This window comes from Hemicordylus capensis, chromosome 5, assembly GCF_027244095.1.
Source record: "Hemicordylus capensis ecotype Gifberg chromosome 5, rHemCap1.1.pri, whole genome shotgun sequence".
Classification (NCBI taxonomy): domain Eukaryota; kingdom Metazoa; phylum Chordata; class Lepidosauria; order Squamata; family Cordylidae; genus Hemicordylus; species Hemicordylus capensis.
Genome location: NC_069661.1, coordinates 188,394,110 through 188,409,706, shown reverse-complemented (window position 1 = coordinate 188,409,706; position 15,597 = coordinate 188,394,110). Strand labels below are relative to the sequence as shown.

Here is a 15,597-nt window from a genome sequence, read left to right as displayed (position 1 = left end):
GTTCAGTTCTCGCCTATAGGTGCAAATATGGAAACTGTGAATAATGAAACCTCAAGTCAATGGGAATGGGGACTAGGTTCCTAGCCAAAAACAAGTTCTGATAAGACCTAATCTGCCTACTCTCCTTTCACTATAATCTTTAATTATTACCATCCTCACAAGTTAGCTCACTTCAGCCTTAAACGTTCACACATCTGCCATCCTGAAATGAGGTGGAAGACATCACCAACTATGCCACTGAGGCGTCCCTATGTGTCCCTGTAGCAAATCTGGTTAAATCGGTTAGGTGGTTTACAAGTTAAAGACGCCTTTTGGTCTGTTGTGATTTAATGTGTCATGTGTTTTTATTTGATGTTTTAATGCTGTGTTGTGAGACACCCAGAGAACAATTTGTTTTGAGGCAGCTAATAAATAAAGTGTATTTATTCAATAATAATTATTCAAAATTCCCTGTTACAGGTGAAGTGCTTTTGTAAAGCTGGTGCTTTTGTACAGTTTTTGAGGCAGCTGAAGGCCTTCTTAGAGAAAGAAAAACGAGCTATGGCAATGCATACCTTGCATCACCAAAACTTTTACATTATCAAACTCAGCTTGGAACTCACTTCCTCCACGACATACACAAACTCTGGTGCACAATAGTCATTAACATGTTCTTGGCAGTGTGTGTGTGGAGGGGATTATTTCAGAGACCAGGAGGAGAGTAGCACAATTATGGCTCACTTCCAGTCTCTTGAATATAGCCCAAGAGAGTAAATCTCAGAGACCATATTATTATTTCATCTTGGAGAGACCATATTACTCCTGCATTGAAGGAGCTACACTGGCCGCCGATATGTTTCCAGGCAAAATACAAGGTGCTGGTTATAACCTATAAAGCCCTAAACGGCTTGGGCCCTGGGTATTTAAGAGAACATCTTCTTCGTCATGAATCCCACCACCCATTGAGATCATCAGGAGAGGTCCGTCTGCAGTTACCACTGGCTCATCTGGTGGCTACTCAGGGACGGGCCTTCTCTGCTGCCGCCCCAAGGCTTTGGAATATGCTCCCTAATGAAATTAGAGCCTCCCCATCTCCAACAGCTTTTAAAAAGTCTTTAAAGACGCATCTGTTCACCCAGGCTTTTAATTAATTATTGTTTTAATGCTGTTTTTAAATTATATTTAAAAATCTAAATTGTAACGGTTTGAACTTTTTGTTTTAACTGTTTTTACTTTATTGTAAACCGCCAAGAGACGTGAGTTCGGGGCAGTATAAAAATATGTTAAACAAACAAACAAATAAATGGAAGTCCAATTGCCACATACAGCTCTCACAATTTTCACAAGCTGTTTTCATTAGTCTCCAGTTTTAAAATATATGAAAATACTAGCTGACCCCGCACGGAGCATCTGTGTGCTCTTTGGGGCCAGCGGTTACCTCTTCCCCCCGCCTTCTGCCCCAGTCTCTGCTTCCGGGCCCAGCCACCTCTCCTCCACACTGCCACTTCTGCCCCCCCACGCTCCCCCCACCAGGCCCCACCTCTGGCCTCCACGGCTGGGCTGCCGCCATGGCAACCAATCCTCCTGGGTGCGCCTCAGCCAATCAAGCGCATATGCCGCCCAGGCTGCCGCCATGGCAACCAATCCTCCTGGGTGCCTCAGCCAATCAAGCGCGTCCGCCGCCCAGCCAATCAGCTGGGCTCTGGGACGCACATTCCAAGGTACACCCAGGAGAATTAATATAATAGATGTTGGGCCATGCACACAGCTTTTTCCCTAATGCTCTAATTCTCATTTCTATGCCACATAATTAAAAATACAATTTATAGAAATAAGAAATACTGATCTCACCAGAAGCACTAAATTAACTCCTTTAAGGAAAAGATACTTATGCATCAATAGAAGAAACTGTTTGGGATAATTGTACACATTCCATAGAGGAACTTGGAAAAATTCTGGTCAATTCCAGTGCAATCTTTGTGTTAAGTCTTTTTCAATTTTATTTAAATGTTCACATCGTCCTTCCGCTCCAACTAGCAAAAAAACGTTCGCACAATCATCTCAATTGGCTGCCTACAGACAGGACAGGGCTTGTTCCGCCTTTTGAGTTTTTTTGCACATGTGAAACACAACATGAGATGTCCTGTCCTTCCATGTACTATGCAACCATTTTTAGGTCGACTCTGGCATATCACACAGGGCTCTATACTCGACAGAGGTAGATTGCAATCCATGCTTTCTTTGTCTTCAGTCTTTTCCTTCTCAGGTTCTTTGTAGTCTTCTTGACTGCTGCAAAGTATACTGCTAGATGTAGATGGTTGAGAGTTTGCCTCACTTTCCTGAGATTCAGAGCTTTGTTCTGTGTCCTCTGCTTCTTTATCCTCATTTATTTTCCCTTTCTTACAATCAGGAACATCAAAGCCCTCCTCAGGTTCTAGTGATGTGCTATTTTCAAATTTGCTGCTCTTAGATTTCTCCGTCTTATCAGGGAGCCAGCCCTCCTGAAGAGCCCAGCATCTAGGACAATGGCGTGGAAGAGGTGGGTTCATTTCATTGCAATTTGAGCATTTCCAATAATCCTTTAGTAAAAATAAGAAAAACAGTTAGCTACCTAGCATTCATGAAGCTGTCATTAAAGGAAAAACAGAAGTTCAACACCATGGGTACAATCCTGTCCTCCTTACTTCAGGCAGGCACTCAATTCACAGGAAGGTCCTTACTAAGTCCACGTTGTTGGGGAAGAGGAAGGATACTCAGGACTGCCTGCAGTGTCCCCACTGGGTCTTATTTTGTCCATGTGCCTATGTTGGTTATGGGGACTTTGTTGGTCAGCCCTCTTATACACCACCACCCCCAGAAGTTTTATGGGATGTTCAATTTCCAGAACAAGACACTGCATTCTCTCACACTCACATCCCACCTCCAAAAGTCCTGAAAGACTCAGTTGCTCAGGATAATATGAATTCGTCCAGAGGCACCGGGCATAAGGTCAGCACTTGTCAGACCTTTAAATGCAGCCTGTGGAATACTGAGGAGATAGGACAGTGTGAAGGTGGTGTTCTGGCAGGCACTAACCGAAGACCTAAAAGTAAAACAATTTCTTCGTAGGTATAGGAATGATCTTCAGATCTCAGAGGACGTCCAAAAGACATAAGGCGTTAAATAAGGGAGGAATTAGCAATATAAACAAATAGTCAGTATGGAATTAAAACTTTTTTCTTTAAATGTAAATGGCTTAAACATAAAAACAAAACGCCAAAAAATATTTCACGATTTGAGAAAAAGAAAACTGTATCTGATTTGCCTACAGGAAGTGCATATAAGAAGGAGAGATAGAAAGTATTTACAAAATAAAGCACTAGGTTAGCAATTCGAAACCCTAGATATTAAGAAAAAAAGGGGCGTAGTTTCTTATACAAAAGACCTTTTAGAGCCAAAATTGTTATATAAAGATGATTATGGAAGAGTATTGGTGGTAGAAATAAAGCTTGGAGATCCAAAGTACATAGTAGTGGGCATGTATGCCCCCAATGAGGCAAAAGCAGAATTTTATAGAAAATTGGAAAAATAACTAACAGAGATAGATAGGCAACAGATTATATTAATGGGAGACTTTAATGGAATTATCTCAACGCAGGCTGGTAGAGATACAACAGATTTGAGGGAAAATGATGGAAAATCACCAAGAGTTTTTCTTCAATATGGTTGAGCACTTGGGTTAACATGACATAGGGAGAATCAAAACTTAGATGCAAGGGAGTATTCTTTCTTTTTAGATAGACATAAAATGCATATGAGAATAGATGTGATTTGGGCCAATGCAGACGTGTTGATAACAACTAAAGATATTGTTATATGAACTACTGGGGAGAGAATGCTTAACTCTCTCCCCAAGATCCGGTTCTTGTTAACAACACTTGTTCCAAGGATGAGATGGAAGTCCTTATTGTGTGTGTTTGTGAGTGTTTGTACTATTTGTGTTTGTCTTTTGGTGTTGTGAAAATTGAATAAAAAGTATACCGCAAAAAAAGGTGGTGTTCTGGCAGGGAGGGAGGGAGGGTTTTGGGGAGCAAGCAACGAAGGGGTGTAGGATGTGTTCACACACAACTTTGTTTCTTTGTGTATTATGTAAACAAATACAGTAGGTAGCATCCAGAAAGAATGCCACTGAAATTAGCCTAAATTAGTATGAACTTGGCTTGAGATAAGTTATAACATAATTACAAAATATCAGACTGTTTCCAGGAATCACATTATTGCAACACCACTATTAGCTCTTCATTACAATTCCACCCACCTAATTCAGTCACTTCTTAATATGAATGTAACGCCTACATTTCAAATTAGGTTCATCTACATTGTGTTCCACAAAAGATTTAAGCATTGCAGATAGTTGGGAGCTGCAGCAGATACTCGGGCCCTAAAACTAGTTGGTGAGGAGGTTGAGGCAGTGGCAGATTTTTTACAGTAGATTAGCACACTGAAAAAGGGATTGCATGCAAATAATATGTATCATGGTTGGAGGATTTTGATGGAGTAGGGTGGTCTTTTATTATCCCATTATGGCCTGAGTTGAGTGCTAGAACTGAAAATCGCTCAGACCTTATTTGCACAGGGGAAGTGACTGAGCAGCAATGGAGGATAGGCAGGAGGACAATATCTGACAGAACCTTATTCTTGGGATCACGCGCTATGGCTATTCAGTGTCAGTTACACCTGACACTAAGTTGTCCTCATAGATTCTGCATGTTCTAGGGCCAAGGTTTAATTTTAGTAAATGGCTGGGATCCACAGCTGTTCCACTGTTCATCACATGAAATGAAATAGTGCTGGCATTTGTTTGGGAATAATGTTCATTCCTCATGTAATTGGTGGAAAGCACAGACTGGAAACTTGGTGGGGGTGGGGGACTTCTCCATTGCCTAAGATGCAGCAAGGAAAGGGTGTGTGTGTGTTTCATGCTATAAATGTTTAAGAGAAAGCATTTATTCTCCAAGAGATATGACCAATTCATAGTTTTTCCAACTTTGGTGTCAAATGGAATGGATGATTGGGTGTCAAAATTGACATTTATTGGCAATTTGTTACATAATGGTAACTGGCTCCTAGGCATTGACTGCTTATAGAATTTGGCCTTCCAACCTATTTGAATAGTTCCCTTCAGTTAGTGAGAAATGAATCGCCCAATGCCAACCATCTAACACACAATTTTATGTGTTGCTAGAAGCTTTGCTGCCTCTCTTTTTGATAGATAAATATACACACTTCATCGCACAGCCCACTATAGCTGCAATATTTCTTTTAAAGCCAAAAGCTGGAATTTGTTCCAAGCAAAAAATTTACTCACAGCTAGTGAAATTTCAGGATCACCATCAAACGAATCCATATCACTGTCTTCAGTCTGATATATAGTTACTTGATATATCTGATAGAAGAAAGTATTTTATAATTAATTTTTAAAATGTTTACAACAGTGCTAGTAGATAAGAAATCTGAAGAAAGGCAAAGTATACTCACATAAACATTTTAGCTCTCTTTCACTAACCAGATGCTGATTCCTACATGAGACCAAGATCACAATGGTCTTCTCAGTGCTTAATATTACTTCATGCCTTAAAATGCTCAGTATGGATCTTACAACACAACCTTCTATATAGAAGTAGTTGGCCTGAATAACAGCAATTCTGCATCAACAATACTTTTTACTCTTGGTAAACAACACATTCAAAATTAGCAGACATTTTGCATGTGTTATCCCACTTCCAAACTATTTTTGGCAAAGCCAAAAGAGTGAAATCAAGAAGCCCAGTAAAGACTAGGGATGGGTCCAGACCGGTCCGGAGGCCATTGTAAAGACCTCTGGACCGTCCGGACTGGGTGGAGGGGGTTCCTTTAAGGGCGGGGAGGGTTTACTTACCCCTCCCGCCACTTGTCCCCCTCCAGCGCTCGTATTTATTGTAAGAATTGGGGCGGCAGGATACCTCCCTGCTGCCCCTTGCCCCTCCGCAATGCAAAAGGCTCCGGCAAGCCTTTTGCGCACGTCGCGTGCGAGCTTCATGTCTCCCCGACGCCGGAGGCCCGGTCTACCCGGCCTGTGGCCGCCAGAGGCCCGGTCTACCCGCCGGCAGGGGCCAAGGCCGGGTAGACTGGGCCTCCGGAGTAGGGGAGACGTGAAGCTCGCGCGCGACGTGCGCAAAAGGCTTGCCGGAGCCTTTTGCATTGCGGAGGGGCAAGGGGCAGCAGGGAGGTATCCTGCCGCCCCAATTCTTACAATAAATACGAGCGCTGGAGGGGGACAAGTGGCGGGAGGGGTAAGTAAACCCTCCTCGCCCTTAAAGGAACCCACCCCACAGTGCCGGACCGCAGCTGTGCGGTTCTGTGCACACCCCTAGTAAAGACCAGGGGTGGAGGAGTATAGAAAAGGAATGGAAACAGCAACTGTGGAAGATAGCTAGGAAGTTGTACAGAGCATCAGACCTCATTTCTACCCTTCGCCAGATATCTATTTGCATGTTTTTAAACTATGATGGTTAGAAAACTGACACAAGGTGGCAGAGATTAAGTCACATATAAGGAGGGTTCCTAAAAAATCAGTGGGAGACTGAGATGGGGTGGTAAATTTTCCAACACCAATTTTTTCTATGGAAAAATTCTCCACTCACGTTCGTTCACTACCAAAATTTACTGCAAGTGAAAAGACAACTAGACCTAGAGCTGTGATTGCATCAGACAGCTGGAAACGAAACCAGAACTAAGGACACAGCAAAGGGTATGGTTTGTTTTCAACCACCACAGCTCAAGGAAAGTAAACTTGTAAGTTAGTGATAACAACTTATGTTTGTGCATGCTAGAAAGCAGTGGCTGACTGCTTGTGGCTCATTATTGTCCCACTGAAATTAATGGGACAGTAATGATCAACTTGTTCCACTAATTCCAGTGGGCATATTGAGGAGCAATTTAATCTGGATGTCAGTCAGTGTATGCTTATATTTTTTAGGGCCTTAAATCATGATGTAGAAGAAAATGAGTTAAATCTGTATATAGTTAAGATATCGAGAAGTGTTCAAATATAAATAAATCCCGTGAATTTGAATATAACATTTCAACCATATTAAGAGCAGATTCACAAGACCACCAGCCAATCTGAAAGGAGGAAACATGTAGGTAAGATGTCAGGACACTAGAGCATGCACTCCTGGCAGGGGTGGCATCTGAACCCACCCAAACTGGGGTCCTGCACCAGATTCCTAACATTTACCTGAGATTCTCCACCCAACTTCCAGATCTTATGGACAGAAGTCAGGAGAGTTGGGTGGAGAATCATGGGTACAAGACTTGGGGAGGTTCAGATGTCATACCCACTGGGAGGGCACACTCCTACGTCCCTACATTTTACCGACATGTTCCCCACTTCCAGACCACCAGCACTAGTGGGAACCTACCTTAAGTGTCTTTGAGTTCCCCCCACTTAATCAAGTATGCCAGTTCAACAACTTTACTACTTTAAAATTTGAGATATTTATACAGAACGTAAAATAAGTATGGTGCACTTACTTTCTGTTGTTAATTTTTATTTTTAACTAAATATATAGGTCTAAATCAGACCACAATCTATTTAGGGCATTGGGAAAATTTGATAAGGAGGGGAAAAATTGCATGGGAACATTTTCCAATTCAAAATCTTCTTGAAAACCCACATCAATCCTTTGTACCTTCAGTTAAAAAGATCTAAAACAGAACATTTGGGAATGACTTCAACCTAATATCTTGGAGAGCCACTGCCAGTTAGATTGACTAGCTGTACATGATTATAAGACAGTTTCATTGTTCATATATGAATCCTAACACAAAATGTTCATTGGTAGTCCCCTCATTAACATTCCAACTAACTTTTAAAACATATACTCACTTCATCATCTTCATCTGTAAGCTCAAGTCCTTCTTCATTAGGGCTATAGTCCTCTGAACAGATTGATTCAACTTCAAACTCTACACTGAATTGATCCGAGACTGAATCCTGGTCTAACCATTCAGAGTTTTCACTTGAACTGAGATTATGATCCTGAGAAAGGCAAAGATGCAATGTTCTTTTAATCATCATATAACTAGAAGAACAGGAATGAAGCTAAGAGCTCTGAATATCATAAGGAGATGACCATAAGATACATGTCACTCATATTCTATTCAACTAATTTATCTTTGCTTTCCAACCAGATTCCATCAGAACCTGCAAAAAAATCAGCATCATCACATATTAAAAGCTTTGCTCAGTGGCAAATAGCCCCACAGCACAGGGGTGGGTGGCAGGGCAGGCTGGTAGTAGGTGTGACCCAGGATTGAAGAAGTGAAATGCACACCACTTCAAAGGAAAAAACCACAAAGGAACCAGGGTAGTGAACGTTTCTAAAAATAGAATTGCTATGGGAGAAAGGGATGGTCTTCATTTTTCAGATGCAAAAAACCCCTGGACAAGCACCAATACGCAGAAAGAAAGGAGGAGAAAGACCGAATCTGTTGAAAAGGCTGATTATTGGGATAAAGTTTTTTGTTTTTGAAATGCCAGATGTATTTCAAACGTTCCATTCTTCTTTAAAAGGCAACTATAAAATTTAACATATCAGATTGTGATCTATAAAATATACAATATAAAAATGTTAAGCTATCTATCTATCTAAAATTATCCTAAAGGTACCCATCACTAATCCCATGTGTGGCAGCTCTTGTGAGAGTTTGCGCATAGCTGCCTGGGGGACAGCGATGGGGAGAAAATGGCAGCAGCCCAGCCCGGCCGATGGGGAAGGAAAGGAAAGCCAAGCACAGAGGGAAATGACAGGGAGAACTAGGGGCACAGATGATCTGCGCCACATCAGCTAGTATAAATTGTTCACTTGAAACACTAAGATCATTTTCCATTTATCTTAGTAATATAAACTGTTCATTTAACAGGCAAACCTAAAAATCACAAAAGATATTTCTTCATTTATCAAAAATAATATAAGAAATTAGAATTTTATTGGACCAAAAATATCTGGGTTAATTATTTTCTTCCTATGCCCTCTAATTATCTATAATGCATTAAAGACAGAATCTGAGATTACAATATGTTTCTGTATTTCTAACTGAACCAATTATCTTCAATATTATAATTTACTAAACTTATCCCAGAGTTTAAGAAATCAAGAGGGGGAAAAGCCCTCACTATTGTCAAGTTATAGCTTACTTGTCAGCGTCTCCAAAATATTTGCTTAAACTAAACCTCTTTATGTCACCAGAGTTCAGTAGACAACAACACTGCTTCCTAGTTTCCTTTATAAAGTGCCAAAATTACAGTAATTTTGTGTACTGTATTTAGGTTTGACAGGTAGTTTTAAGTGAACAATTTATATTACATTACAATTTTGAAATACTGAATGCTGATAAACAGGCGACAATACGCATATTAAGATAACTATTACTCCTTCAGGTCCTTTGTTTATTGCATAAAAAAGACAAATATCAGTCCATTGTAAGAACAAATAAATGTTTCGACGTCTATACGTCAGCTTCAGTGTTCCTCCTCCTCCTCCTGTGGATCACAATCTTATATTATTCTCCTATAATGACACACAACGGGGCAGCAATTTCTTAATTAGCAAATAGGTTAGGGAGGGGAGAAAAGGGAAGCAGGGAGCTATTCAAAGACATACAGCTGTGTTATCTACATTTCACCACACACCCCTTAACAACCAACTTCACTGTCTCTCTCTCCATTTCATTCCCTATCCTTTAGAAACCAACATACTTCACAGTCTCGTTAAGCTCTTCCTTACCATTTACACAGGGTTTTAATCTATCTATATCGCCTCTCTAATTTTTCTTTGCACCAAGCACTGCTCCATCTCCAGCACATTAATTTTTTTAACCTATCTGCTAATTAAGAAATTGCTGCCCAGTTGTGTGTAATTATAGGAGAATAATATAAGATTGTGATCCACAGAAGGAGGAGGAGGAACGCTGATGCTGACGTATAGATGTCAATACGTTTGTTTTTACAACAGACTGATATTTGTCATTTTTACACAATAAACAAAAGTCCTGAAGGAGGAATACTGTATGCTTTATAGAAAGTTATCTGATATATGGATATTAATTTTGCAGTTGCCCTTGAAGACTGTAATGCTTAGAATGCAGACATTTTCTGAATTATCCCAACACACACTTTTTCAGCACCAATGTGGGTCTTTTCCCTCTTTCTTTCATTCCCCCACACCATTTAAACTACACGACCGCTTTCATAGTAATGGGGTAAAAGCTCATCCTTTACCGAACTTTAAAAATATATGCATTTTAGGTGTTCTGTTCATTATTTATAAGGAAAATCTCTAAAAACAATTCAAAAATCATAACAGATATGAAGGAGGGCAGACAATCTGAGAGAGACACACACAGTGTTTCAATATCAATGATGTATATTATGACACCAGCCAACAAGACCACCACCAGTGTTCCCTGTAGCAGGGATTCCCAGATGTTATGGACTACAACTCCCATAATTCCCAGCCAGGGGCCACCTCATTTGGGGATGCTGGGAGTTGTAGTCAACAACTTCTGGAATTCCCTGTTAGAGGGAACACTGACCACAACCACTCCCACCGTTAGAGTAGTGCAGGTTGTGTTCCTGCGGGTTTCTTAAAGTTTTTTCAGGTATGCCCTGAAATGCTATATGAAAGTCTGCAAAGCTGGCTTTCCAGTGACACAAGTAAATTGTGAGCAAGGAGCAGAAGCAAGAAATTTCCCTTTTCTCTGAAAATGCATCATTTGCACAAGCTGCTAAACTGCTTCATTACTCAGATGCATCTCAAAACAGTTACATGTTTGCATCTGGCACAAATGACAACAGCTGTGCCAGAGATGAACTTACTCCAAACTCCATAAGGAGCTGGACACTGCATCTTATATAGCAGGTTTTTATTTGTTTTTTTTCCCTTTGTTTTTTAAATTAAAGCTTGTTCTGCCAATTATAGTATTTTGATAAAACACTTAACAGGATCCAGACTGAGTACCCCAAAATACATGAGACACATTAGCTATGACTAACTTAAGTCCTATTCATTTCATGGAACTTAGTTCGGATCCTGATCATTGATTAAGTTTCGGATCCTTTAAAGTAAAGTGTGCTGTCAAGTTGATTTTTACTCCTGGCACCCACAGGACCCTGTGGTTTTCTTTTGGTAGAATACAGAGGGGTTTACCATTGCCTCCTCCTGCACAGTATGAGATGATGCCTTTCAGCATCTTCCTATATCTCTGCTGCCCAATATAGTACCAGCAGGGATTCAAACTGGCAACCTTCTGCTTGTTAGTCAAGCATTTCCCCGCTGCGCCATTAGGTGGTTCCTTTACAGAATCACTAATGCTATTCCACTTGGTCATCTGAGTGTCTTCAAGTAACATCTAGCCAACAGGTTCAAGAGGAGTGGAAGAGCAGGAAAGTCTAAAATTTGCACAAAACAAATTGATTGGTCAAGAACGCCAATCACATGGTGTTCCTGACTAATCAAGAAGCCAATGGCTGGAACTCATAGAAATGAACTCTGGAGAGCAGGAACATAAGGGCACAGGTCAAATACAAATCAGGAGTGCAGTTTGGGCTCAATTTGATGAAGGTACTACAGTACTAAACATTACTAGGCGGAGGGAGTCTCAGCCTGAAATATGTGGCTTGGAGCTCATGCTATTTTTAACATTTATTTAGTACCAGAAGATTGTTCGATACTCCTTAAAACCACTCTGCTCAGGCTCTTCACACCCACTATCCAACTGCTGATTCTGCTACATAATAACTAAGGTGAAAGCCACCTATGGGGAGATAGTTCAAACTCTGACAATACTAGTCATATGCACTTCAAGTTGCCTATATCCTCCTTAACGTTCTATTCTTGTTTGGTACCATCTTTCAGAACACCAAAAGATTCAGATTGTGCACAAGCAATATCAGATACAAATCTTAATTGTTTAAGTAATTGCCTTAAGAGGTTTTCTAAACAAACAGTTCATCACGCAGGATGTATCACTTCAGAATGAACATGGTGATGATCCAGCATGATTTAAAAGTTCCCCAATGGTGGGAAAGCATACACAGAGAGAACAAAGCAAGAATCCTTCTCTGTGACATGTTAAGTTTTCTAAACAGCATTCAATTATTGCTACTCCCCTATCTGCAGTGGCCCAGCTTCAACACACAATGAGCTTTTGCTTAGAGGGTCTTTAAGATCTGGCAGAGATTCCCAAAGAATTATTTCACACTTTAAAACCCAAGTTTACTTACTGGGCTTGATGGAGAGCTTGTGGAAGTGTTGCTGTTACTTTGATCACAATATAAACCGCTTACTACACACCATGACAGGCTTTCATCAAATGTAAGTGAAATGCTATCCGATTTATGCCGCTTCCTATGTCTTTCATCATTCATATCTTCCAAACCATTTTCTACTGCAGAATGAAACACACTTCAGTAACAGAGGCATCAACCACATCAACCATTCCATATTTAATAATGTCACACATTTAGTAATTCAACACAGACAGAGGATGAAGCCTGCAATAAAGTCAATGCTAAAGCTATACTGTATTTCAAGATTTGAGATAGCCGAGATAAACTAAAGAAACAGGTGCTTTAAAAACAAGCTGTTCTAGTAAGAACTAATCAGCCTACTGTCCTTTCACTTATACAACTGTACTAAATTTGGTTCAAATCAAGATTCACAAGTTAGATTTCTTGCACCTCAAATGTTCATGCATCCACCATCTTGGATCGGGGTAGATTACATCATTACAAAACTACACCATTGAGGTGCCCACTCATTACAACTGTATCAAATTTAGTTCAAATCGGTTAGACAGTCCTCAAGTTAGTACACTTGCACCTCAAAAGTTCACACGTCCACTATCTTGGATCGGGGTGGATGACATCACCACAAACTACACCATTGGGGCATCACTATGTGTCCATACAGCTGTAGCAAATCTGGTTCAAATCGGTTAGACAGTCCACAAGTTAATGCACTTGTGCCTCAAAAGTTTACATGTCTGCCATCTTGAACTGGGCTGTATGACATTGTCACGATCTACACCGCTGAGGTGTCCCTATGTGTCCATACAGCTGCAGCAAATTTGGTTCAAATTGGTTAAGCAGTTCACAAGTTAGCCCACTTGCTCCTCAAAAGTTTGTGTGTCTGCCATCTTGAATCGGTGTGGATGACATCATCACAAACTACGCCATTGAGGTGTCCCTGTGTGTCACTCACTGCAACTGTACCCAATTTGGTTCAAATGGGTAAGGCAGCCCACAAATTAGCCTACTTGCACCTCAGATGTTCACACGGATGCCATCTTAAATTGGAGTGGATGACATCATCATACACCATGCCATTTGGGCATCCCTATGTGTCCCTGAAGCTGTAGCAAATTTGGTCCAAATTGGTCAAGCAGTTCACAAGTTAGCCCACTTGTGCCTCAAAGGTTTATGTGTCTGCCATCTTGGATTGGGGTGGATGACATCACAAACTACGCCATTGAGGTGTCCCTATGTGTCTCTACAACTGTACCCAATTTGGTTCATATTGGTTCAGGCGTTGCAGAAACACACACAGAATGTTTGGTGGTCTCATAAGCCTACTGGAAAGTAGGCTAAAAAAGGTAGAAAAAAGCATTTCAGGGTTTAAAGTATTTTGAACTATATGATAGAATGCAGATCCATACATATGCATAATGAAACCAAATAACTGCCAAATGGCATGACTACAAAAGGAAGGGCACTAGTTTTATTGCTGAAGCAAAAGCCAGATACCTATTAGCACCTGTCAAATGCATATTCTATTCCTAGCCTCAGGTACCTGCCATCTGGTACCCCACCTCCATCTAAAGGGAAAAGATTCTAGCAAAGAATTTGAGACTAGTGGCCTTAACATTAGGGAATCTGAAAACCTAAAAAAAAAAATTGCTTGTACAACTTTGCCTACACAGCACTCAATTACCACCGTAGGATTTATCAACAACATATCAAAGAGATGGAGAAAGGGCACACATCAAATGCAGACAGCTAGTATTAGAAGCACACATGCTTCAGTTTTCAAAAATGTTAGTTAATAAGTTAGTTGATAAGAATTCTGGCTAAGTTGATAAGACAGACTAGGGACAAATAAGAATCTAATTATGAATCTTGAGGATGTGTGAGATGAGCCAGTAAGTGTGTGAAACCTGCATGTCAAATGTACTCTACACATGGGTACCAAGGACCATTTGTCTATCCCAGCCTGTAAGTATTAGGGTAGAAACCCAAGTCACCACTGCCTATGCTGATATCTATTGATAAGCAGGTGGGAGAGGATCTTTCATAGAAGGGAGAGAATCATTTTTGGGCCTTTTGGCAATGTCAAGATGACTGCTTATGAAGGGTGGCAATGATAGCAAGTAGCCAGATAGTGTGTGGGAGGAGAACAGCAAATCAAAAAGGGCAGAGCATAGGCTGGAGACTGGAAGGGTCATCATATTGAGTTTTCATGAAATGGCTCCTCCTGGGAGAAGGGATAAAAGCAGGCATGCAAGAGGCACAAGGCAAAGAAGTCAAGAGCAGCTAACACTTATTCTGTAAGCATGGCTACAAAGTTAATGAAATATGGAGCCAAGCAACCAAACCTCCACACCAAAATAGGCAACATGAAGAGTTACCTACTCAGCTGAAGCTCCACTTGGACTACTGAAACCCATGCCCCCAAAGCCTGCACCTACCTGTTTCACTGTGTGTCCTCCTCCTTGAAGTTGTTGCCTCACTTGGTTCTTGCACTGATTCCTGTAAAATAAAAACCATTACATAAGCAAAACTCCTAACAGAGATTTATAGTAAATATCACTGATCCATATGTTACACTTGAAAAGAGAATATAGGAATGTACCATGTATTGTTACCTTTAAAGTATTTCCATTCTCTAGCTGGCACCTGGACTGATTCACAGATGAGTTAAGATTACTAGACTCTTCAAAAGAAATACACATTGAAAGTCACCAAAAAGGGACAGCAGGCAGCTCAAATATACATTGAAGAGTGAAAGACAAGTTTACATTTTATATCACTTGTATACACACTGTGGATTAATCCTGAATTTCAGGGCCTCTTCTGTTTTCGTAATTTAACAAATCTTATTTAAAGCACTAGGAACTATAATTAAAGACTCCTTTAGTAACCACACTTTTGAAAAGAGAAGGATGACAGACCACGTTTGAAGAAAGCTACACTGGATCCCTCAGAGTTAGCGAATTACTAATCTTCCATGATTGGGCAAGGTAGTTGAGCGGGTGGTGGCCTCTCAGCTGCAGGCAGTTTTGGATGATGCAGATAATCTAGACCTATTTCAAACTGGCTTTCACGTGGGCTATGGGGTTGAGACTGCCTTGGTCAGCCTGAGGGATGATCTCCAAATGGCTATCAACAGAAGGAGTGTCTCTGCTGATCCTTTTGGATGTCTCTGCAGCTTTCAATACCATCGACCATGGTATCCTTCTGGACCGCCTGAGGGAAGTGGGATTGGGTGGCACTGTTTTACAGTGGTTCCGCTCCTACTTCTCTGGCAGATTCCAGAT

The 15,597-nt window shown here is 40.8% G+C and overlaps 1 protein-coding gene across 5 annotated transcripts in view; it reads right to left on the bottom strand.

Moving 5' to 3' along the window:
* Positions 1-1,838: 1,838 nt before the first annotated feature.
* MDM2 (MDM2 proto-oncogene) overlaps positions 1,839-15,597 on the bottom strand; it is a 30,430-nt gene continuing 16,671 nt past the window's right edge. For 3 of the 5 annotated variants that reach the window (XM_053256015.1, XM_053256014.1, XM_053256017.1), the window contains exons 6-11: positions 14,926-14,993; positions 14,749-14,809; positions 12,287-12,450; positions 7,889-8,041; positions 5,327-5,404; positions 1,839-2,558 (exon numbers count right to left, since the gene is read on the bottom strand). In XM_053256015.1, the coding sequence (XP_053111990.1) occupies positions 2,013-2,558; positions 5,327-5,404; positions 7,889-8,041; positions 12,287-12,450; positions 14,749-14,809; positions 14,926-14,993 (1,070 nt within the window). In that variant the 3' untranslated portion in view covers positions 1,839-2,012. Of the gene's footprint in view, positions 2,559-5,326; positions 5,405-5,496; positions 5,538-7,888; positions 8,042-12,286; positions 12,451-14,748; positions 14,810-14,925; positions 14,994-15,597 lie in introns of all 5 variants that reach the window. The other 2 variants (XR_008308582.1, XM_053256016.1) reach the window with 2 other exon arrangements.